Below are 25,704 nucleotides of genomic sequence, written 5' to 3'. Positions count from 1 at the left end.
AGCAAATCTGCAGGCCCCCAGACACAGCATATACACAGTCCCACACTCTCATCACAGCTTTGCCCAATGCATCCACTCTGGCACAAAAAGGTGCTGAAATGGAGGAAACACTGAACACAAGTAAACTGCTAACCTGGTCAGAAGTACAGACCAGTGTCCTTGAGAAGAAGATCCCAGCAGAGCTTCATGCAGCCAGCATTGAGGAAAGCTGTGCTGAGCTCAGTCTGGCCTTGAGATGGCTTTTACCTGCCTAGCATAGACATGCTCTAAGGCTTTGTCTCTCCTGTAAATTAAACATCCACAGAGGCTGCTCAAGAGCTGGAGAGAGGACATTTCCCCTGGTTCAGTCCCAGGCATATTAGTTCTCCAGCAGAGGTGCGGGCTAATAACTAAGGAGCTAAATGTCTACTGAAAGAGGATAAAAATTTCCAAAAGACAGGAAGCCAGGGAGGTTGCTGTATGACACTTCACAAGAAAACACACAGGAATTAATAGAATCACAGAATGGCTTGGGTTGGAAGTGATCTTTAAAAACCATCTAGTCCAACCACCCTGCCACAGGCTTGGACACCTTCCACCAGATGAGGCTTCTCGGGGCTCCAACTGACGTGGCCTTGAACACTTCCCATGACAGAGCATCTCTGGGCAACCTGTTGCAGTGCCTCACCACCCTCAGCATAAAAACTTTCTTCCTTATATCTAATCCAAACCTACCCTCTTCCAGTTCAAAGCTATTTCCTTTTGTCCCATCTCTGCAGGCCCTGGTAGAATGTCCTGCTCCAGCTTTCTTATAAGCACCCTTTAGAAGGCTGCAGTAGCCTTCTCTACTCTCGAGCCTTTTCTTCTCTGGGCTGAACAACTCCAGCTCTCAGTCTGTCTTCATAGAAGAGGTGCTCCAGCCCTCTGATCATGGTTCTCACACCATCTCCACAGTCCCCCTTTCGAATGCTCCAGTGTGCAAACCTGGCAAGAGACCTGATGCCCATCGTGGGACTTGAATATTCTTGAGGTCAAAAATCTGAACAATAAATAACATGATGAGTGAGGGATGTCACTCACATTGCAAAATATGCTCCACAAGTGAATGTGAACTCAGACAAGCATGCGACACCTCCTCAATGCTGCTGACAGTCAGTCTGTGCTCATGTTTTACCACAGCAATTAATTCAGTTAAGTGTGAGCTTGTTTGTCTTTACCAAAAGAAAAGGCACCACTGGTTTTATGCAAGTAAAAGCCCAACTGTCTGGATACAGTTACACCCCTACAAAGACACCTAGTAGAAAGGAGAAAATTTGGAAGATTTGCTGCAGGTACACATTTTCTCACTTCTTTATGGGAATAGCATAGAGCAATAGAATTAAACTGATCTCTGAATCTAAACTAGTGAGATACAGCAATTTTTCTTTTTCATTATGAAGCACAGCAATCTTTGTCCATAGATACACCCTTTAGACCCTTGCATGAACTTTTGACACTGCACTTTTGGGAAATCTTAGCCCTTTATCAATTTCATCTTTTCTTTTCACCTTAGTCTGTCTAGCTTTACACTACAGAGGAAGGAAAGACCACAGAGATCTCTGTTTTTTTGAACTGCAAATAATTTTCTGAGCTACTAAAGATTTACACCCTATAGCAGCTGCCAGCCACCAGAGTCTCAGCAGCCATGGCCACAGGAGAGATTCTCCACTGTTTTCCAGCTCAGAAACTGAACAGGTACAACTGACTTTATACCTCTTGAAGCACAGTTGTTCAACAAAATTAATGTTTCTAACTTTCTTTTTACTTGTTTAATCTGTCCCAATTTAGTTCTGGCTTAGCCAACTGCAAAATCTCCGAGTACATACGCAATAAAATAAACACAGCCATTCACGTTAACAAATCAGCATTTGCAAAAATAGGAATGTTATAACAGCAGCTTAGTTTCTATCCAAATTCTCATGTAAAGCTCCAAAAAAAACGCAGCAATCAGGATTATCCTGAGGTCCTTTGGGCTTAGTAAAGAATGACATTCTCACAATGCTTTTACTGTATTTTAAATGTTGATCTTACTCTGCATTAGAGCAGGTTAAAATCTTTCAGCCAAACATTCTTGTCAACAATTGTCCTTCTTAAAAGCATGCAACAGTGGAACATTATGAGTTTTGGCTATCTCTGCAACATTTCAGCTACATTTCTATTAAAAACATATTTTTTGTTGGCATTATTGTAGAAGTAGGGCCCCCATAAGCTTCTGCAATGTATTGTAAAGAAGGAAAAAGAGAAAAAAATTTAAGGTAAACAGCTTTTTGAATAAAGAGCACCAGCAGGTTGTGAAGCTTTCAAGGGCTACTGTGCTGGGGTCACCAAGCACTCTCTTTTCACAGATATAGCTTGTGATACATGCATAATAGCTTACTACCTATAGCTTGCAATACAATGTCTTCAGCAAAATACTTGACAATTGACTTCACTTTCATAAGAAATTCCTCAAGATATTGGGGCTGCCCAAGCCCCCAAATTAAGGCATGGTCTTAATACTCCTTTTATACTGGACCACCTGGGAGCAAGAATTACCAAGACAGAAAAATCTGGGGAGAAATTGTAACTTTATGTAGGAATAAGAAACCTGGAAATGAAAATTAATGATAAAGTCCACTTGCTGTTGATGACCAGGAAATCATAAATACAAAAGAGCTGTTGTTGGATAAAGCAGTGCAGCATTAGCAAATGAAAATGCCTGTAAATGTTCTGGAAAGGAAATTCCACCTCAGCCTTGCTACAAGTACAGTGAAGCTCTCCTCTGTTTAGGGATGAAAAGGGGCCAGTGGAGGAAGGGCATTGTTTCTAACACACCATGGCATTTACATTCATAATTAAAATGCCCTCCTCTAACCTATTTAGATCATCTTTCTCTGAATGCTCTGCCTTCCTTTGCCTCTAGGGCAGACTGGTCTATTTCATCTTTCAAAGACTCTCCCAAGGAACTTTATCTCACAACTTCATGCATCTTCTGTGGATGCTCTGGCTGAGTCAGCGATGAGAATAAGGAGTTTCTGGGGTGCAGTTCTTTGAACTTGCCTTAGGCTTTTGCCTTACAGTGAGAGTAAAAAAAGTATGTGAAATGTGCTTATTCCTGCCCATTGACTGGGAGCCTTCAGTCTGGATTCTAACCTCAGACCAGGTGTCTACCTGATTTCATTATTATTTCTGCAGTCATGAAGCAGACTTCAAACGCTATCCTGTCTCACTGTGAATAACATGAAGAAACAGTTTTATGACCACGCAGGGAAAAAACAGGATCCTGGCAAAGTCAGCAAGCCCAATCTGATGGTCATGGTGCAAGAAAATGCAATTATAGATCCATCAATAAATGGTAATGCAGAAAGAAATGGAAGAATATTTGTCAAAGCCCAGACAATGGTATTCTCTGTCTTATGGAATCAGCAATAGTTGCAGCACCTTGTAAACTCAAGTATTTGTTTCAAAAAACATTCTGCAGACTTGGACTCACATTTCTTGAATTCATATTTTGTTGGCGACATTTGTTAGTTCTGGAAAGACTTGGCCCAGCTTCTTTGGCAGGATTATGTGAAGATTTTGCAGGGAAAAATCATAATCTAAAAAGGCATGTACTGTATCAAACATATCCTCAATAGTTAAGAGAGGGACAGGATATTGTATTTCCTCACAGAGATCCACACTCAGAACAGATTCTCAGCATAAGGAAAAGGTGCCTTCCTGAACCTCTGCACTTCTAGAGGAACCAGCTGGGATAATAACAGAGAAGGGTAAGGAGAAATGACAAGGCATCACCCAAGCTGTGGAAACAGCTTCATTTCACTTTCATTTATTTTAATGTAAGGCATATTAGACCAGAAGGAAAGGCTACAAAGCGAAGATCTTCTGCAGGGCTGCCAGCATTCACGTCAGATGGAAGTGTAGCCTCCAACCCACGCTTATGCTTGGGCTATCCTTGCAGAGAAAAGCCAGGATAAGTCAGTAACATCCTTCAGCTTGTCCACAGTGCCAGCGAACCCGCCTGCCTGGGCTGTCTCAGGGAAGAAAACAAGCTCCTTGTGTCCTGTCAGCAGCCACAGACACGGTTGCATCGGTAACTATCAACAGGTTGTCTGAAAAGAGCAGTAATATGTGTGGGGGAATAAATACACAAATACTGGAGAAGCAGCAGACTCTTTCAGCAGTTAATTATAGACTTCTACATCCTGGCAGGGTGGAATTTTATGAGGCACATAAAAAATGGGATGTACTTAAAAACAGCCCAGATTTATTCTTTTCATTGATTCTGCATGCTGACTTTGAAAATGTATGGATTAAATCAGAATAAAAAGGTGCCTGCATTATTGTCTTCTGCATGTACCACAAATTAATTCCCCTCAGTAAGAAGCAGAGTTTCCAGTTCAAGGCTTCATTTGCATTATACATGTTTTTAATTAATAGTGCAGATAAAGAAATCACTCTGAATAAAAGACACCAGGATCTGACAAGAGCCACTGGGATCAATGAAGAGGATTCATCGCACCAAGTGATCTGGATCACAGCTTAAGCGTGACATGGAGATACAATATCGACTTGAGCTGGTCCAAGTTCATCCTTCCAGGAATAAATACAGCAAGCTAAAGGGTGGAAAATACTATCCTGGGCTGTGACAATCCTCACACAACTCATCGGTAACAAGCTGTATGGGGAGATCCAGGGTGCCAACTGCAAGTGTTAATGAGCTACATAAATAAGGAACACTGAGTCAAATCAGAGGTGTTACTACACCTGATTAGCCTCTGGTCCAGCTGGTACTGAACCAGTGTTCAGGCTGGCTTTCCACAGTGAAAAAAAGGGATTTTGACAACAGTGAAATAAGTACAGGGCTCCGGGCTCCATCTGTTAAATGTATTAAAGAACTGATAGTACAGGTCTCTTCACAGTATTTGACAAAGATTTTGCAAAATCCCTGGAAACAAGAAAATACAGGCTGAAACTAAAATGGAGATTTTTGCCAGAGATGGCAATTAGCTAGTGGAACAAGGCTATAAAATCCATGATGGATTCTCCAGATGGAGATTATTATACTCACCAGGACTGAATGTTTCACAAACTGGAATTAATTCACGGCATTGTGCAAAAACCTAAATTATATTAGTTCCAAGCCCTTTTGCCTAACAAGCTGTGACTTTCTGAACCTGCACCTAAGGAAACTTAGCAAAGACACAATTCAAGAATGGCTGCACATCTAGGAAAGGAAACGTTTTCTAAAGATTGTTATACTTGGCCAACTTAAAGCATTCAGGAGTTGTGAGTCAGGGCCCCAAGCATCAAGCAACTGGCTTAAAAATACTGACATTTTAAAAGGAAAAAATACTGGTTCATTTTTATTTGCCTTCTAGTTGTTTTGTCCTTTAAGCTTCAAGGTTCAAGCTCTGCTCTGCAACTGTGATGTCCATAAAACAGAAGTCACTAAATCTAATTTATATAAATGCTGAGACTACCCCTACATCACATGACTCTAGGATTTCTTCAGTACAACACCAATTAATTATCTTGAAATTTACAATGAATTTCAAGATTTCACTCCAATGATTATAAAGGTAAAGTTTCCTTTAAAACCAGTCATGTGCAAAACAAAAAGTCAAACCAAAAAAGGAAATTAAGCAGCAGCTACAGTTATTCAATTATCCTTCAACAGCTCCCAGCCAGCATTGGTCCATTTCCAGCCACATTTCCCTTGTCAAAGAAGGACTGTGGGGAAGTGGGGGTTCAGTGACCCTTTAAGTCCTTTCCATCCCTGGAATCTGTGCATGCTTTTTCTGGATCGATGCACTCTCTGTTTCTCCTCTTTTCCAGAACACAGAAAACTCTTGCAAGATGCTGGTGTATATGAGATTCCCATCTGACCAGGAGCACAGTTCTGTTTCCATCAGCTTCTTTCCCAGACACTCCTGATGAAATGAAAGCTGAAATTCCTTACTTCACTTGTTCCTCTAACAGAAAAACCAGCCTCTCCAAATCCTACCCCTGTTAACTAACCTTATGAAACCAGGCAGTTCCCTATTTCAACCTCTTCTGTCAAGGTCCTCCATCCCAGTCAGATGCCTGGCAGTGAGCGTCCCCAGAGCCCAGGTAAGGAGAGAAGCAGTGAGCAAGTGCAGAGTTCACAGGAAGGTTTATGCTTGGGAGCAACCCAGGAGTGTAATACAGCGCTCCCCCTGCAAGCCTCAGACAGTGACTGCTGCCCAGGCAAATCCTCTAGTAAAGACAGGGCTGACATCCCTGAAATGCCTTTATCCTCTCCAAAGATGGAAACATTTGGAGCAGAGACCACTTTATGAAATCGCATTTTAACCATGCCAGATGTGGTCAAGTCCATCCTGTCATGCAGTCCAAGATGCATGCAAGGATGCACTGGAGCATAGCTGCTGCAGATAGAGAAATGACAAGTGATAAATAAGCACCTCCTAAATGCTTCTGTCAATCAAATCTTCCCGGGTGACAGGACCATACAGGACCTGGGACCAGTTATAAACTAAGATAAGCACAGAATAAACTAGGTGAGTTTATTTCCTGGTTTTTAGTGACAGCAGTTCATAATAGTTGAGAAAAAGCCCAGGTAATGAATCTTTCAGTGTGCCAAAGGAAAGTGAAAGGTTGACATCCCTGTGTTAAAAAATATAGAGAAGCCTGAGATGAGGACAAAAACCATCACTTTGCTGAGACCCAGAGGCTCACTGTCTAACATCTGAACATAGCCAACTGTTCACCCACTCACTAACAAGAAACCTCCCCAAAATCCAGGCAGCAAATGAAGGCAGCCAAGAAGGACCTGAAAATGACCACCTGTACATCAGGATCCAGAACTACCTTAAATGATGCTGAAGAGACACCATACACCCTAGAGCAAACCCAGCTTTGGTGAAACAAGCCCTGCCAAGCTAACCCCCCTAACCTACATCTGTGCAAGCTTGCTGGCACAGCCAGCAGGGATATATGCAGACTGAGAAGTAGTAAGGCCCTTGCTGAGTTGCAAGAAAGATACCACTGAAGATTTTTTTAGTAAGTGTGCAAAACTTGGCAGCTCTGCTCTGTCATGCTGCCAGTCCTCTGCTGAACTGCATATTCCTCCCCCTGGTGCCCGCATACCTGACAGGAGGGAGATTTATCCAGCACCATGCAAAGAAAACACACAGGGGTAGCAGACATCCCCCCTGTCACCCTGTTCTTTTAAAAGTTTTAAAGTTCTTTTAAAAGTTTTCTATGCCTTCTGATGTTTACATATTTCTACTAGAGTTTTTCATGCACTGTTCATGTAAATAATGATTGTTTTACATTCTTCTTTGTAGGAGGAGAGAATCGATAGACTATTGGTTTAACCAGTGTGGTTGGAGAGGTAGCAATTTCATCGTCCAATCCACTGTCACTTTTAGAATTCTATATATTGTGAGGTCAGAAATAAAAGTTCCTTCCTTTTGTTCTTTACATCTTAGAATGAGTGCGTGAGTTATTTCGTGTCGTAGTGCGACACCCCCCGCTGTGTGATTTGGGGTAAAGGATGCTGCCTTGCCAGGAACGAGCAGTGACCACCATCACGAGCCAGTGGATTTCTCCCCACAGCTGCTGGGGTGATCCAGCCTTTGCTGAGGACTGGCATGGAAATCTGCACTGAATCAAGGAGGTTTCTCAGCATTAACCTTGCTGATCAGGCAACTGGGAAAAGCTCTGGAAGTGGCCCCACAGGGTTTTCCATTTGACCCCACTGACATTCCCAGTTAGCTGAAGCAATGCATGCAGCACCCAGCTCCTCTCACTTGCACAGTTTCAGAACACTCTGTGGTTATTGAACCAGCATTTTCCAAGAGTGATAAAAATACCCAAACCAGCTCTTTTTCTGTGGGGATGAATCTGCTTTGTGCTGGAGGTGTTTGTTAGCACCGCAAACAACTACAGGAAAGAATGGCCCCAGTTGCCCTTACATCCACACAGGTCTTTCTTTGAATGAACAGGCATTTTGGCTGAGGTCCCAAAAATACCATCTTGCTCTGAAAAAACTGCATAAACTCCGCACAATAGCCATACACATAGCTGTAGAAAGACTCGGCGCAGGCCTGCCGCTTGTCACAGCCATCTTGCCCCTGTAACCCAAGCTACACTTTGAGTTTCTACCTGTCTCAACACAAAACCCATCTTTTCTGCAAACATGGAAAAGCAGAGCATTCCCTCCTGCATTTCATGCCTTACACATTTTGGACAGAAAGAGCCAGGTCAGTTGCACCACCTTTTCTTTGTGCCTGTGCTGTGGTAAAATAACTGTGTGAAACTTAAGGTGATGCCAACAAAATCTTTGGGGATTCTGGGATCAGTAAAGACCCAATGAGGCAGCTTGCTACATAGAAACTGCTCACACATTCACACCAAACAACTTCAGACTTCCAAACCCAACAAAATAACTGTCTGAGAGGTCAAAGACACAGGGATGAGACAGACAAACACTCGCATTGAGGCACAGCAAGGAAAAGGAGCCCTTAACACACCACTTCATCTCTGAAGGCAGGACCTGCACCGCTCACAGGGATCAGCGCACAGCCAGCAAACATTGGATTATTTTTAATGCGCTTGGAATAAACCTGTGCTCACAGTGAGGCCTGGCATGAGGAGCCCAGTACCATGAAAGCCACATGTGAGCTCTGTGGGAAGACTGAAGTAGCACATAAGTGGAATATAAGCTTTATAGAGTGCACTGGGAGATGCAGGTACCTCTACCAGTCGGGCCTGCCATCCCTTCACAGGATGTTATGTCCCCACTGCAGGGTGTGATGTCCCCACCGTGTGCCTGGAGCTACAGCTCACTCTGGCCGTGTCCACACGAGGCCCAAGGCCCACAGACACCGGCTCCTCCAACGCGGGCAGGACCAGGTGACCCTGCAGACCCACCCCCAATGGCCATTACCTGCTGAGCCCGTACTCTGGGGGCGGCTGGTAGCGGACAAGGGCCAGCTCTGCCCGGGCGGGCTGGGGGGCGGCGTAGGCGGCCTTGAGGACATCTTGTGATGATTGCTCGCCGTAGAAGAGCCCGTGCTCCTGTGCCTTGCCACCTGGGGCTGCTGCCTTGCCTTTGTAGGGGTACTCGGGAGGCGGGCCCCGTGGGTCCGTGGTCTTGCTGGGTTGTGGGGCTGCCTTGAAACCCTTCCCACCTCCTGGGGCTGGGGGGTGCTGCTTGGCCCCGTTCCTCTCCAGCGAGAGCTGCATGATCCTCTCGCTCAGCGAGCGGACGTGGCCCTGCTTCAGCTCCTTCAGCGCCTCATCCTTATGCGCCTGCCCGCTGTTGGCCCGGTTCACTGTTGGCCTCCCCTCCGTCCTGGACTTTTGGCTGGAGGAGCCATAAAAACCCGGTGTGGCAGAGGTGGCTGGTGGTGCGGGCTGGCCACGGAAAAACTGAGACTGGGCTTTGGCCTCCTCATAGGTGGGGAGCTCCTCGGTGCTGTGCGGGGGCTGCGGGGCCCGAGGCTGCTTCTCCATGGCAGCACCGTCACCCTGGTGCTCCTGCCCCTGTGGTTCCTGCCGCCCTGACGGCTGGACCATTGGCAGGTCTTCGGGAGCAAGGTTTTCTGCGGAAGAGAGAGTGCTGGCAGTGCTGTTGGAGGGGCCGGCGCTGCCCGTCGCCTGGTGCTGGATGGCCAGCAGGTTCATGTTCTCGCTGGGGTTGCCATACCTCAGCCGCTCCTGGATCAGGCGCTGCAGGACGGTGCCGGCTGCCACCTCCTCCGCCCCTCGCATCTCCGCCTCTGGCACACGGCGGAAGCTGGGCGGGCGCAGGGTGCAGAGGGTCTCTTCAGCTGGGCAGGGAGAGAAAGGTGGCCATTAGCTCTGCTGTCCAGGAGGTCTAATTCCCCCTGCTGTTTCTTCCCTTCCTACATCCCACAATGGTAACCCCATGCCCAGGATGCACTCCATGGGCAGTGTCCTGCCAGGATTCCCCTGGCAGCACAAGGGACATGGCTGGAAGCCAACAAAGGAGGCAGAGCATTGCTCCCTGCTCTTCCTCCACCCCTACACCCTAATTCTGTTTGGCAGCAACCCCTAGGAACACATTCCAGGCCCCTCCCTGGCCTTCCCCTCCATAATATTCCATGTGTCCAGTGCCCAGCTCTGAACCTCCCTCTAAGTCAACAAGGGACATTCCACGTCACAGGGAAATTTGGTATTTTCTAACATGGTGAGGAGGGGAGGGGAGGGGAGGGGAAGGGAGGGGAGGGGAGGGGAGGGGAGGGGAGGGGAGGGGAGGGGAGGGGAGGGGAGGGGAGGGGACAGGAGCCTACAATGGTTATCTCATCCCACTGCTTGGCCAGTTCAAAGCTCAGAAAAAGTTAAAGCATTTTATTAAGAGCTTTGTCCAAATGCCTCTTTAAACACTGACAGGCTTGGGGCATTGACCACCTCTCTAGGAAGCCTGTTCCAGTGTTTGACCTCTCCCCAGAGATGGCTTGCACAACTTACAGAGGCAGCCTGCACGGCAATACCAACTGCTGTATGTCTGATGGCCAAAGGTGTAAATGTACTGTGTACCACGACAAAATAAAATGTAAAATGTGTCACAGAAAACCTGTGAAATGGAACTGTGAAAATGAAACAGTCCTAAAGGTCTGAGAATAATCTGTGCTCTGGCATCTTCCTCTAAAACTGCAATTTCCCTTCTGGCTGAAAACACTATTTCTAAGGGAGTCAATACTAACTGTGGTAATTTTGCTGGGTCAACACAAGGAAGGCATTATGGTTATAGATGTAATGGCAGCATTTAAAAAAGAAGCACAGACAGATTAGCTACACAACCCTAACACAGGCTACTGAAGTCATTCAGAATCAATGGCACCATGTTTGCATTGGATTTGATGACTCCAATGGGTCCCTTTCAACTCAGCATATTCTGTGATTTAACCACGGCTGAGACCTCTAGAATTGCTCCCTCCTGGAGCCCCCCTTCCATCCCAAAAGTGCTATAAGACGTCTATCTGAACACTGTCTGAGCTCAGAGGAATGTTCCTGAAAGATTCCAGTGCAGACAAAAGTGAGAAGAGTCTTCCTATGTCCCTAGGCAAGGAGGTGCTTTCTGCAGTTTGGTTTCTTCAGGTCACTCTTGGCAACTTTCTCTCTCCTGCTGTTCTCAATTCTCAGAAGAGTTTGTCAGGACTTACATTTGTTTTGTGGCATTTGAAAGCAGTTTAAAAGCAAACTTTCTCTTGAGGTCTGGTCATTTCCCTGAGGTTTCATCAGTTAATACATGTGCTGTGGGATAACTTATATACAACCCAGACGCCAGAGGGAAAGAAAAGCCTTTGACTCTTAACAATGGTAAGAGGTCATTTCCGCTAACATTTCTGTCGCAAAGCCTTAAAGATGATTGTGGGGCTCAAGAAGGAGCGAAGATTCCCAGGCTGTTTCACTCCACACCTGCCCTAGCAGATACACCTCTCCTGCTTTCCCTGAAACAATGTTATCTGCCTGCCAGCCTCACCCGCTGGGGTTGCAGCCCGGCCACCAGCTCTCAGAGGGTCTGTCAGCTCCTCGGAATGGTATTTGAGGCGGGAAGATGCACAGACACACAGTGCATCTTCATCTGCCTGTTTGCTCAACAGCCAAGTATCCAGCTGCTTTAAATGTCCCTGCAGTTACAGCAAGCTCTTGCTGCTTTGTTCATGTTATCAGAGCACACAGAAGCCTCATCACACTGGACATTTTCGCAGACAAGCAATAATGTCTCCCTAACACACCAGACAGCTTACAGTCTAGGTTGTTAGACAACACCTGAGAAAAGCCTGAGGAAAGGGGATAAAGCCAACATCACACAGTCAAGGCAGTTCTTTATAATACACCAGGATTTCCACTTCTGTGCTAATCATGTTATCATCCTTATATCTGAGAGGTGTACTTTATATTGTCTATTATTGAAGTCCAGAAGGCTTGACCACAGTGAGCTTTCCACACTACCTATGGTCTTGCTCCATCAGCAAAAGCCATGGAAATTGGTCCAGCTGTGCAGTGAAAAGCAACCATGTCCTGAAGGACAAGTGGAAATGATGCACCCTCCACAAATACAGGTGACAAGTGAGAGTGGGTCACAATACACAAGTCAAAGGTAACTTTGACTCTATGAAGAATGAGAAGCTGGCCTTCAACTCTCTAAATGTTACTTGTAAATGGCTTGATGCTCAATTTATACTTTGGGAAAAACATGGAAGCATATGCAGTGGGTTCATACAGAAGTGTGGCCATGCACTTACCAGCTTTTTCTTTGGCACCGATCACTTCAGCCGTTAGCGGGGACACTTCATGCCTGCCAGCAAACAACTGGTGATCCTGGTAGAGAAAGCCAGAGTCTTCCAGTACCTGGACTGGGCTGGTAGGCTTGTAACAAACAGATGTGGAGCCTGTAAGAAAGAAGAACAGAATGCCAGTAAAGAAACTGCATGAATGACAAAATGTGAAGCCATGACTTATGATAGTCCAAAAAAATTTCTTGAGCATGGCTAGGTGCTGAGAAGCCCTTCTGAGGCCAGTGAGTAAACCATATCTTCCGTCTGCACTTTCCAAATGACACATTAGCTCTGAGGAACAAGAGGCAAAACACCAAGTCACCAGTGCTGTTGCATGCATTGACCCAGCCTGGCCTACAAGGTCCTCAGTCCAGGTACAAAGAAAGGTTTGTAAGAGCTAACAGTGAAAAGTCACAAGCTCACAAATCAAGGCATAGCCCCAGGACATGAAATCAACAGAGCCATTGTAAAGGGATGAACAAGGGAGTGAGTAAAAAGAAGGAAAGGTGGGGACACAGACACACATTAAATAGGACTATAGTCTGGGAAAGGTCTTACCACAAAATCTGCTCATGAGTAATAGTTTAGCAATACAGAAAATTGCTGAGACATAAAATACAACCAGTACTATCAAGGGAGAGAGTTTATAAATCACTTTGTCCAGATGTTCTTAATACAGTAAGGAGCGGACGTAGCTGGAGGACCATGGGAATTTGTGCTGCAGACCAACTGCACGGGAGCTGCATGCCCCAGCCCCAGCATCCCACAGACACTGATGGCTGGACTGCACTGGTTTTGGTTAGGACAGAGTTAATTTTCTTCTCAGTAGCTAGTGTGGGGCTATGTTTTGGATTTGTGCTGGAAACATTGTTGATAACACAGGGATGTTTTAGTCTCTGCTGAGAAGCACTTAAGACAGCATTAAGGCCTTTTCTGCTTGCAACTTGGCAAACAACAAGGCTCATCCGAAATCTGTTCTCAAGGGTGCTTGTTTTAACAAACTGATACGGAATGCATCACAGCAGCCTTAAGCCAGGAATGACATTGGCTTGACCCTATATTTCAAGCCACAAATGACATTTGAATAATCCTACAATTCAAGGAAGATACAGACTGTACAGGATCCAAAGGAGGGCCGCAAAAATCATCAGTGGGCTGTAGAACCTGTTCTGAGAGGAAAGGATGAAGGAGCTAGGTTCTTTCTCCCCGGAGAAGAGAAGGCTGTGAGGGAGCTCTCATTACAGTCTAGCAGCATTTAAAGGGAGGCTACAGAGAGGAAAGAAGCTCTCTTTTCACCAGGAGCTACAGTGAGAAGGGGCAGTAAGCATAAGTAGCACTAAGAGATGTTTTATCTTGACATAACCATGAAACCTTTTACAGTGAAAACAATCACTCACTGAACAACCTCTCCAGGGATGTGGCAGACTCCCCATCACTGGAGGTTTTCAGTATGCGATTAGACACTGTCCTAGATAATCTCATCTAAATTGTCTCCTTCCCTCAAAAGGTTAGACCAGATGATCTGTGAGGTCCCCTCCAACCTGGTCTGTTCTACACTTTTGTGATTTTTTACTTTCTCATTTTTCTGAGAACTTACTCATTTTGTAAAGAGAGGCTCCTAGAGGTTCAAACCTTGGAAATGAGCATCTCCTGGCTGCAAGTACCTTGGCACAACAGGCACACAGCAGGCTCACTCTCCACTCACCCCACTGGTTGTCACAGGTTTTAGGCTAAGGGAATGGTCATCAACCTCCAGCACCAGCCACTGCCAAGGACTTGCTTGAGCAGGAGGCAGAGTGCTCCAAGTGGCACCAGTGATGCATCCAGCCATCCACCTGGGGCAGGAAGCCCACAAGCATCGGGATCCACAGCACGCCGCTCTTGCAGGAAAAACAGTCATCCACGAATGACCTGGATTTATTAATCCTGACTGCTTGGTTTGTGCTCAGCTAACTGCATGCTGCCTACATATATTACACAGGTCATCACTAACCCCATGCAACTGCATGGAGCAAGGGAGCAGGGGGATGACAAGGGCGTAGGATCCAGCCTGTCATTTCTACAGGCATGAAGATACTATTTTCTTCTGTGCCAAGAGGAGAGGAAATAGGCATTTCTGCAAAATGTTAATGAATTCATCACTTTACCATTCATATTATGCATGAATGTGTATGGCAGTTATCTATATTTAGAGAGCAAGAGGGAAAGATTGTTTGCTTGAGTAGATCTAAGCCATATATGTATGTGAAAACAAGCATAGGAGACTGGTCTGTAAATTGTGCTGATGCTGACACAGACCCAAGAAAAATCTCAAGTACACTAATTTCCAAAATTATTGGCCTATTCGAGTAGAGAATAGGATTAAAGACACCTTTCATTGCTCTTACACACACACAGTCCTGCCTTGGAATTTGGAATCCTGTATGTAACCAGTGCATTTCAAACCCAAGCTTGTTCTAGGAATAAAAAGTATATTGGGGTGAAGCAAAGAAAACCTGCACACCTAAGGAAGAAGACAAGTAGCTTCAAGCACTACAGGCAACCTGGGCAGCCAGCAGATACTGGCTTGGCTCCACTACTCACCAAAGAGAATTAAAAAAAAAAAAAACTTGTTAGTAAAATGGTACCCTCACCTTTTGCATTTTGAGTCTGTAGCCACCCTTTGGTCATGGTTTCAAATTTTACCAGATGAAGAACAAAGACATGGCTTTTTCTTTAACAGGAGCAGAAATTCTCACCTAACCACTTGTCTCTGGTTTTCATGGTAGAGCAATATTCTACTAAAATCAGGACTGGTAAATGCCAGCATCTGCCAAACTGCTCAGTTTCTGATCTCTGTTATATCACAGTCAAAATCAAGAAGCCCCAATCCAGGCAGAAACTACTGGACTGTGCTGTACCCATGCTGATGTTTTATCATCATAAAATGATGTCATGATGTTTTACGATGTTAAAAATGATGTAACAATATTTTATGTTCATTCATAGTAGGTTTTAATAAAATGTCAGCTGTAACTGACACAGAAAACCAGTTTCTGTGTAACACAGAAAACAGTTGCCAATAGATCAGGACTTGGCACACAGCCAAAATCCAGATCATGGGCAATAAGGCACCACTTGAAAGCTTAGTGGAACCTCACAAGCCATTTAGAGCAAGGAACAAGCCTTATTTCTTTCTCCCCTTGCTGTCACTGAAGCCTTCCAAAACCCAGCTCCCCTCTCTGAAGGGAAAGGCTTTACTACATCCAGCTCTGATATGGTGCAAGGCACCCATCCAATGGTCAGGCACATGCTCCTTTCCCAGACCTCCTCATTCCTCTACAATGCTCACCAGAAGAGCAATTTTCATCCCTATAACTGATTCCTAGTGCCAGAGCAGTGGTGCCCAGCAGCCAGGAGTTAAGAAGCCAGTTGAGGGCAACCTAGGATGAAGATCATCACCCTGCCAGGGGCATGTCCCTGGGGAATGGCTTTTTACCCATATCTAGCCCAAACAAGCCACAAACCACAGCTGCTGCAGCTGCTGCCCCATGTTTTGTGACAGCCACTGCCAAGAAGAACTGACCTCATCATGCCTGTAGGTGCCTGCAGGCAGCTGCCAGCTGTGCTGTGCCCTCTGCTCTCCCCCTCCCAAAGCCAGCCCAGCCCCCTCAGCCCCAGAATGCCAGGATGCAACCCAGTCCACAGACATTATGTCTTCAATTGCCATGTATCTAGTGTCTCTTATAGCCAGCTCTCTAAGACATGACCATATTTCTGGCCCAGTTCAGTCCTTGCTAAATTGGGTGGCTGCTCCAGGTCTCCATTTCTGCATCTCTACCAACTCTCCTACATCTAGTGACTGCCTGACACCAATTCATTTGTTTTCCTTTACTTTTAGATAAGCATGCATTCCACTGTACAGAAGCAGACATATTATCCTGGAGGTTACTGCACAGCAGTGCAATTCATTTGAAGATTCAGAACTATTCAAATGAATCAGTTGCTAAGATTAACACCAGACAGTCAGCCAGGAACCAGAGACAGTGGAGCAACACATAAATATTTTCTGTTTCTGATGTGGCTTCAGTCTGGTTTTGAAAAGGATCTAAAGCAAACCACATAGGAAGCTGTGACATGAGAGGAAAGCCATGTTTTTAAAGCAGTAACAGCATCCCCAATAAACAAATTTGCAAAAACAGTCAGAGAAGATGGTTTTCTTACAGCCAAGCTGTACTACTACTCTCGTCTTCAGTAAAACACCAGAAGATGCCAGTTGTGAAAACACAGCCTGCTGTTATTTAGAGGCAACGCCTCAAGGCAGAGCCCAGGTAATGAGTTTCTGCATCACACCCACTGCCCACCCAGGTACCGTAATGTGGCTGCCCGCAGCACAGCCCATGCTGCTGGCACATATGATGACTCTTCTACCACCCAGCCAAACAAAACCACAGAGCTGACCTCCAAAAATTCCTCTTTCAATCTGTACCCTACTGACCAAGTGGTTCAAAAGAAACTGAGGTGTTTCAAATATGATCCTAAGCAATCATCTGAAATTAAAAAGTAAGTAAGGTGGCTTTACACTTTCCTATAAACCCTGCCACAGTATGTAAGGGAAGTCCAAAAATTACAAGAGAAAAATTACATCGTTTCCAAGCCCACGTTTGTCCCTCTGTATTATAGCTGTGCCAAAAAGGAGTATAAATACCTTATTTGACATTTAAAATATTTTCTCTGCCCTGCTGCTGCATAAAAATTTCAGGTCAAAAAAGGAAGAGAATTCTTCAAGGGAAATAACAAAAGGACAGTAAAGCACTCCAAGGTCCCAGGGGCTGCACAAAGGCTATGCCATGAATTTCCCAGGGTGGACAATCAGTCCCTGCAGCATGTCACAGGGACCCTCTGTTGAGGCTGGACACCCTTCCATGTGCATCCTGGCCCACAAACTCTACTTTCTCTCCTAAGCATTGGCCCAGTCTTGAGAGCACAGATTGCCATACCCCAGACACAGCCATGCCACTCTCCCAAAGCTAGGAGGAAGATTTGAGTTTCCTTTGGCACAGAAAAAAGTAACTCACGCGTCTCGCTTCTTGGTTTAAGTATGAAAATTGGACTCCTAACAATGTCACAAGGGATACTTTTGGTACCTCCAACAGCACTGGGATTCTTTTGCAGCCACAGCTCCAATGAAGTGCAGGGGCTAAGGCAGCCACTGGATATTGTTTTCCATCAGCAGCTCCCCAGTGAATGCACAAGTTTTCTAGGTCACTTCTTGGGTGGCTGACTCATCCTCACACCCCACAATTCTGGTTGTGAACCTCACATCCACTGCCAGGGCTCCTGAGCCCTGTGAGGACTGAACAAGCACCACCAGTATTATTTTCACAGGAGTAAAACAATATCTTGCAGGACAAAAATCCAACGCACATAATGCACACCAGATGTGAGTGAGCAGCACCTCTCATTTCCCACATGAAAGTGAGAGAAGCTGCACCCCTGTGCCTGGCAGGATTATCAGACCAAGCTACGCCTCCGCAACTCACCGCTCTGGGGAAAGAGATCCTCATCCCAGTATCAGCTCCAGGATACACGTTGTGCTATTCCCCTGCTCAAGAAGAGTTTCTGGAGTCACCCATCCTTGGTACTGTCATTTCACTCTCCAGAAAGTGCATTGTTCAAGTAAGCACGAGCAAGACTAATGGGAATACGCAATGGAGTCAGTCAAATCCTGTCTCTCCCAAAGAATTGTGCTAACATGTCCAAATTTAACTGCCTACAAGGATGAACATTCTCCATGGAACTTCAGCCTCACATGCTTATTTTCATATATGCTTCCCTTCAGCAAAAACCAAAGCAGAGGAGGAAAAAACCTATGAGAGAAGCAAAGCAAATGTGCTTTGAAAGCAGCTCCCAAACCTGGCATGAGATCAGATGGATACAGGAGAGAGCGGAGCCAAGCTTGCCTCCCTAGGAGATCCCCTCGGATGCCTGCACTTCTCCACCTTCCCGATGGAAATCAGGTGTGCTGGTGTGTAGGGGCAAACAGTGCCCATCACCACTGTTTCATCTCAGATGGTTAACAGGTTTATAATGCTAGAATAACTGGAATAACTGCTAGAATGCTGATTTTTCCCCCTCGACCCAGGCTCAGCCCAGAGGAGAGGCAGGATACAGGCAGAGTATTCTCATCACACCTCCAAGTGCCAAACCATTACCTGGGCATTAACCTAATGGAGGAAGAGATGCATATTCCTTAGGCAGCTGTGCTAGGCTTTACAAAAATATGTGCATTTTTAAGGTGTCTCTATATTATAAGCTACACTATTGCCTTCACAGCTATAATGTCAAGTCTACAAATACAGCCAGCCCAAATTTATTCAAAGAATTGAACCAATAATTGAAACTCCTGCTTTGATCAAAGTGCCAGTGGCACAATGACAACTCATGTCAGCATTGCTGCTCTGAGATGAAAGGATAAGTATTATTCAGACCTGAAAGTAGGGGAAGAAACTCCCAGTAAGAGTGAAATACAAAGGCTGACATGGAGTTCGCAAATGAGACAACACTTCTGCTACAGCCACAGCACTTGTCAGCCCAGCAACTGTCTGCAGACATTTTCACTACACTATAAATTCTGATTTCCAAGCAATAAAAAAAATCTCCCAGATAAAAATTCATCACATAAATTCTTAGGGAAGGAAATCTGCTTCCACTGGGGGAAAAAAGCAAAATCATCAATCAGCTACAACATACAGACAAGACACGTGTAGAGCTGGAGTTTAAGCCATGATAAATTTTTACTTACTGCTTTTAAAAATGATCACATTACAGAAAAGCACTGGCATGATCTATGTCACTCCGATATTTAAGCCCTTCCATTAATTAACCAGAAGTGAAATAGAACCTAGGTCTGTGGATCATTCAGTCTTAGTTCCTTGTTACTTCAAACAACTACGTTATAAAATTCCCTTCTTGAACTGAATAAACAGCATCCTGAAGAAGAGGAATTTTTTCACCCCATTTGGAGGAGGTTTTGGGATCTCTCTTCCTCAGACACACACAAATATTCCTCTTGGTTCCCACTCACAGTCACGGACATTGCTCTTTATCCATTTATGTTTTTTTGTTTTGTTTTTTTTTTTGCCAGTGGTGTCCTTTAGGTTAAATAGCTTTCTCCCTGAGTCATTCCCACAAGCTTGCAGTGTACAAAGGAGCCTGGGATAAGGACAGAACAAAAATAGTACAAAGGCTGTACAGTACTCTCTAACTGAAAAGGCGGGCATTGAACTCTATCGTATGGATTTCTAGAGTTTTTCCATTTTTTTTAACACAAGCAACAAACCATCCTAAGGATCCACAGTTCTTCACTTGATCTGTGTGAAAAACTGCTTATTCTTCATTAAGATAACCCTACACTAAGCAGAGTCTTTGCACAATTCTTAAGTGTCATAACTTGAAGCAAAAAGAAATTAAACCTTCTTCCCACCAGAATATATATTACAATTATGATCCTTCCATTATTAAAATATTACATGCAATTTATATTCAGCCACTTTTAAAATGCAGAAATTTAATAAAGGTGCTATACGTAGAAGTGCTAACAAGATAATTGCCTGTAAGTTCTTGCTCCCTGAGATAGCTCAGCTTGGATGTAGAACAGGGAAAATCACAGCAACAGCCACCGGTATGGAGCCAGCCTCAAAATGGTGCTGGTCACATGCAGAAGGACACATCCCAAGGAATGGGACATGTCACTAGCAGAGACCCTCTGTCCATCCCAGGAAGCCATCACAGAGAGGAATTTCACTAAAAACATTTAAAATCATTAAATCATTCATTAAATTAAATTAAATTAACAATGTTATTAATTTCCAGCCTTAGACTTGATCACCGGAGTTACTGTTGTCTAAAGCATGTTTGTATTTGTGTTAACCGACATGGTCAGAGCAGATAATCCCAAGCGCTGCTCAATTATTTAACTCCATGCTATGTGTCCTTGAGATGTGCCATGCCCCTGTAGATCACCCCTCTCCTTGGCTGGGGCTGCCTTGACACATGCTGGCTGCCATTGCCTGGTTTGCACAAAAATGACGTGCTACAGCTTCAAGATGTGGGACAGACATGCATCAGGAAAACCACAGCCACACACCGTGGTGGGACACATCTGACCTGGACAAGGCCACTGAAAGCCAGCAAATGCTGCAGGACCTCCTGTCACTAATGGGATAGACCTTACTGTGTGGCCAAACTCTGCTCTCGCATGCACCAATCCAAACCTGGAGCAGTTTCACTGGCTTCTACAGATTTACCTGAAATTTGCACCCACAGTACTATCTCACCTACTCAAAAAGACACTAAAAATGACCAAAAATAGACATACACATTTCCTAAATGCAACACCTGGACAGAAATGTTGCCCTAAGAATTTATTTTTTAGAGGTAATGTTGTTCTTGTTACTATTATTTTCTATTTCCATCTATTTCTACTTCTGCCCTGAGTGGAAGGCAGGCCATTCCATTTAAAAATTCAGGACACAAATGGGGACCAGATTACATCTACCCCAAAGCTGCCAAAAAGCAATTGCTATATGAAACCAAAAATCCTCCTGGGATTTTTCTCAAATCCGCAAAATATTCCTGAGCACTAAACTTTCCACTGGGACTATTACATTAGCAGATAGTCTGTGTGTGAAAATCCAAGTATGCAGCTGTCCTCTTAATGGTTTCCAGGACAAGAAGGCTGCATAGGGCACACACTCCTGCCTTACCACCAAATAACATTTATACCAGACCTAGCCTTTAAAGCAATTTACATGCCTATCAGTGAGGAAAAAAAGGCACTGGGGACTCAGGCTTTTGTTTCCTGAAGGAAGGGTGCAATGGTCAACAGTAACATCTCCGTGTAACCCTGAAACACTCATGTGCACACAGTCTGGTTGTGCCTGACCCTCCCTGGGCTGCTGCTGGGATCCCTTCCAACCCCCTTAGGTGTGTCTTTGCTGGAGAAATGCAAAGCCTTTGGCTCTGTGCTGGCGTTTCCTCACAGAGGAGCTCTTGCAAGGAGCACCAGAGCTGTATCCATGCATCCATCCCTCCATCCAGGGACTAATGTGCAGAGGGCTTGGTCCAGATCACCATGGGAGGCCAGGACTCAGAAACTGCCCTCATCACGCCTGTCACCAATCCTGCAGACATCTGGACTTAGGAGAGGCCACATGTGCCTCTATGGATCGAAGCTGCCCTCCTCCAGCAGCTGAGCACTTTCCAAAAGAAGAGGGAAAGCAAAGCTTCCCCTGCCAAATGCTGAGAGAGGGAAAAGGGGAGAAATAAACATCAGGACAGATGAGAATGGACATGCAGGTGATTGGGGGTCACAGTGGCCCCCACACAGCCTGGGGAAACTGGGAGGCCCAGCCCCAGCAACACTGTGGGGCACATACCTCCCCTATTTAACAGCCTAAAACCAGCCTCCCCAAATTCATCCCTTCACACCACTGCTCCAGTCGTGGCTGGGGATGAGGAAGGCTGGGCAGGACATGGACCCTCCATGCAGGGCCATACCATGCACCCAGCACAGCCCCAGAGAGGGTTCTACTATGGGCTCTTGACAACCCAATATTCCCTGCCCTCACCACTTGGACATAAGGTAATTGTAGAACCCTTGGAAAAGCTTTTCTGGCCATTAGAAATGTGTATATATATATATATATATATATATATATATATATATACAAAAGTAAATATATATACATGGTCTATATTTTATTTATATACAATATATGCAGCCATATATGTCTATATATATGTATGTAAATATATAAAAATACATAAACATACATCTACATATATTTAGATATATATTTAATATCTATATATAACTATATACATGCACACCTGTTAGCAGGAATGGCGCTGCCAGATAGCTGTGCTCAGGAAAATTCACAGGACTCATATTCACTGCCACCATTCTCTCAGGAAGCTTTTAGGCTTATTTCTATACACAAGAAGGCATAACCTGAACTCAGTGGATGCACAGGAAGGGTCTTGCAGACTCTCAGTCACCAGATCCTCGTCTCTTACAGCAGCTGCCCACAGGTCCCCGGGATGCTCTCACAGCACCAGGAAAGAGAAAAAAAAAACCTCTTTCCATCGAAAGAGGAAAAAGCCCAAGCAGCGACCTTCCTGTACTTAAAGCTATGAATCACAAAACCTGGCAGGAGGATTCGGGTTAAATTCACGTCGTGGGTTTTTTTTTTTTCCTTTCAATGCTGACTTTTTTTTTTTTTAAACCGGAGTTTATCTTTGTTCCTTGCATGGGTAGGAAGGTTAAATATAAAAAAGTTCCCTCTCACCATCCCCCTGCAACAACAACGTGAGAAAGCGCTCTCCCGGCGTGGGAGGCCCCTCCTGCATGTCCCCTGCGGCCGGCGCTGCCGCCCGATGCACCCACGGCACGGGACGGGACGGGGCCGGCGTCCCCGGTGGGCGCTCCGGGGCCGCTCCGAGTGACAGCCGGCGCTGGGGACTCGCGGGGACGCTGCGATCGCTGCTGCGGAAACGGCAGCGGCCGCCCCGAGTGCCGCTCCCCGCCGGCGGACCCCCGGCGCGTTCCTCCTTCAGAACATAGTACGGACACCCCGCTCCGACCGGGGCTGTTTCGGGGCTCGCCCCGCGCTGCTCTGCCTTCCCGGAGCGGGGAAGATTCCCGGGGAGGACTCCGGGAGCGGAGGAGCGGGAGCAGCGGCGGCCGCCGGGCCGGCGGCTCGGGTCTAACGGAGCGTCGGGCCGGCTTAGCACGGAGCCGGCCCCGCTCCCGCACCTCCTGCGGGGTCCACGCAGCCCGGGGGAGCAGCGGGGTGCGCTGGGTCCGGGAGCCGGCGGAAGGCTGCTCAGGCCTTCCCGCATCCTCCCGGGAGGGCGGCGGGGCACGGCAGCACTCACGGGTGGGCATGAGAAGCGACATCCCGCCGCGGCACCCCCGCACACCGCGGCGCGCTCCCCGGCACACACGTGGACACGGGCACCCGCACCCCCCACGCACAGACACACGTGTGCACAAACATGTATGCACGGACACGCAGCCGTGCGGCGACACCCGGACACCGTCTCCCTTCCCCGCCATTACCTCCGGCTCCGCGCCCCGCCGTCCCCGGCAGCACCGCTGCCATCCGCGCCGCTCCCCGCCGCCGCCGGGCGCGCTCCGCCGGCCGCCGCGGGCCGGGCCGGGCCGGGCGGGGACAGCCGGGGGCGGGGGCAGCCGATGGGGCGGGTCCGGGGGCGGTCCAGGCACCTCCCGGCGCGGGGAGGCCGCTGCCCGCCCCTCTCGCCGCTCCTGTCGGGGTTGTGGGGGAGGCGCGCTCGGGGGAGCTTCGCACCCCGGGTTCGAGGCTCGCAGCCCCATCCGGAGCCACTGAAGGCACCTGGGTACGCCCGGGGTGAACCTGTGTGGCATCACGGCTGCCCCGCCTCGTGTCTGGGGATGCTCGGGATCTAAATCCCGACCTAGAGACCGCCATAGACTCCCTGGTCCCTTGCGGGACAGTTGGTGAGGGTTACGCCGAGTCCCAAGCCCGTGAATTAACCCTGGGCATCCTCTCAGAGCTCTAGCTGTCCATGGCTGTTCGGCGATTGACTGGGGATACCATTTCGTTCCTAAACTCAGCTCCCCGTTCCTAAACTCAGCGCCCCACTCCTGAGCGCAGCCCCTTGCCCTGCTGCCCACCTGCTCCATCACATCTTTGTGGTTTGGCATACCACCTGCACGGGATGAGCGTTCCTTAGGGCTGGAGTGACCCACTGCTCCATCTCCCCAGACCACTCCAGCCCTGCTGCCAAAGGTTTGACAGAGGGGACATGGCAGAAGAGCTCCTCTGATGTTTGCACAGCACTTCATTCCCATCCCTGCAACCATGTGGGCACAGACTGGGTTCGGCAGTCCCAACACACTCTATTCCCAGCACTGCCCCATAGGGTAGGCATCTTTTGGGGTAAGTGGCACTGCCAGGATGCTACTTGGGTTTCCCCATCTCATTGCTTCAACCTCTTTCAGTCCAGTAAGCTGCCCAGTGATGCCAGGGCTGTCCATTGTATTTGTACTTCTTTCTCCCAGGGACTGATGGTGGCTTCTTCCTCCTCAGTATTGTGCCAAATGGATAAAGACAGATAGGAAGAAATGCAGCAACAGGCTGAAGAAGAAACCACTCACTGTCATCACAGCCCCATAAAGGGGCACAGCAAGAGAGGACCTGGACTAGTGCCATGGCCACAGGACTGGATGGATGCAGAGAGGACTCCCAGCAGCTCCAGGCACAATGCTGTGGTTCACAGCAGTCTGAGGCATTGCTTTTTGCATCACAAAACCCAGCTTTGCTCGGAGTTTGGGTTTTGCTCAGAGGGAAGCTACAGGATATGGGAACAGGCAAAGGAGGAAAAAATATTCAGTGGTGAAATCAGGTTCCTCAGTTCATGCATCAGAGCATCTCCCACGACAGAAGTTACCCCAGAACGATGTTTGCCATGTGAGCTGGGCATCCTCAGAGGGGCCCTCCCCTCCATGCCTGTGTGCAAAGCAAGGTGCCAGTCAGGTGCTGCAATGTCTCTCTGAAGCTTTGAAACTGAAACATCTTTTACCTGTGTCCATGAAGTCACCTAATACAGGCTAGGGTTATGCTCAAACAGGGGAGGAGCAAATGGCAAATATGCTGCTTTTTGAGGTGTGGGGCAAGGGGAACCATCACATCATTGACCACTTCAGGAGAAAAACTACAGGCTTAGGGCACCAGACTTGGATTAGAGATGGATGTTACGTTCCTTTGTCATCTGCAGATGCCCTGAGTATATGGGAGAAGATTAAGCCCAAATTCAGGTTTTTGAACACCTAAATCCTGGGCAAAGTCATAGAGAACCTTGACAATAGAGTTAGATACCTCGGTCCCCAAGAGGAATTTGCCTTGGATTTTTCAGATTTTCCTATCTCCCACAGAGAGGTTAGCTTTGTGTATAAGCACAGGTGACCCATGAACCAGGTCAGTTGTAAAATTAAGGTGATGTTTTGCCCTTGCTTGTTAAGTGCCTGTTCACTGTGGCAGATGAAGTGGAATGAGGGCACTGCTGTCCAGTGAGTCCACTGAGTCCAGTTCAAAGTACCAATTCAAGCACTACTTTTTGTCATGTTCCAACCAGATCATTTGGCTGGGCAAAATGGGACACATTCTTTTGGTTATTCTGCTTCCCAGTATGTGTCATGGGGGCCTGGGCACAATCTGCCTGCACTGCCCTTGGCGAAGCAGATCCAACCTGTTCAAGGGCTTATTTTTGTTTCTCATTCTGGCCCCAGGGTTTGTGCTCCCCTTTCACCAAGTGCTGCATGGTAATCAGTGGTGATTTTGGTGGTAGAAGAACAAATATATCAAGAAAAAAAAAATTATCTGCC

The 25,704-nt window shown here is 46.7% G+C and overlaps 1 protein-coding gene across 1 annotated transcript in view; it reads right to left on the bottom strand.

Annotated features, from left to right (window-relative positions):
- Positions 1–23,433, bottom strand: part of AMOTL1 (angiomotin like 1) — a 54,632-nt gene extending 31,199 nt beyond the window's left edge. The window contains exons 1-3 of the mRNA XM_053971231.1: positions 23,398–23,433; positions 12,261–12,407; positions 8,933–9,818 (exon numbers count right to left, since the gene is read on the bottom strand). Of these exons, the coding sequence (XP_053827206.1) occupies positions 8,933–9,759 (827 nt within the window). The 5' untranslated portion in view covers positions 9,760–9,818; positions 12,261–12,407; positions 23,398–23,433. The remainder of the gene's footprint in view (positions 1–8,932; positions 9,819–12,260; positions 12,408–23,397) is intronic.
- Positions 23,434–25,704: the final 2,271 nt, after the last annotated feature.

The sequence above is a fragment of the Vidua macroura genome, chromosome 2 (genome assembly GCF_024509145.1).
Source record: "Vidua macroura isolate BioBank_ID:100142 chromosome 2, ASM2450914v1, whole genome shotgun sequence".
Taxonomy (NCBI): Eukaryota; Metazoa; Chordata; class Aves; order Passeriformes; family Viduidae; genus Vidua; species Vidua macroura.
The sequence above is the reverse complement of the archived record's forward strand: the minus strand, read 5'-3'. Positions and strand labels throughout refer to the sequence as shown.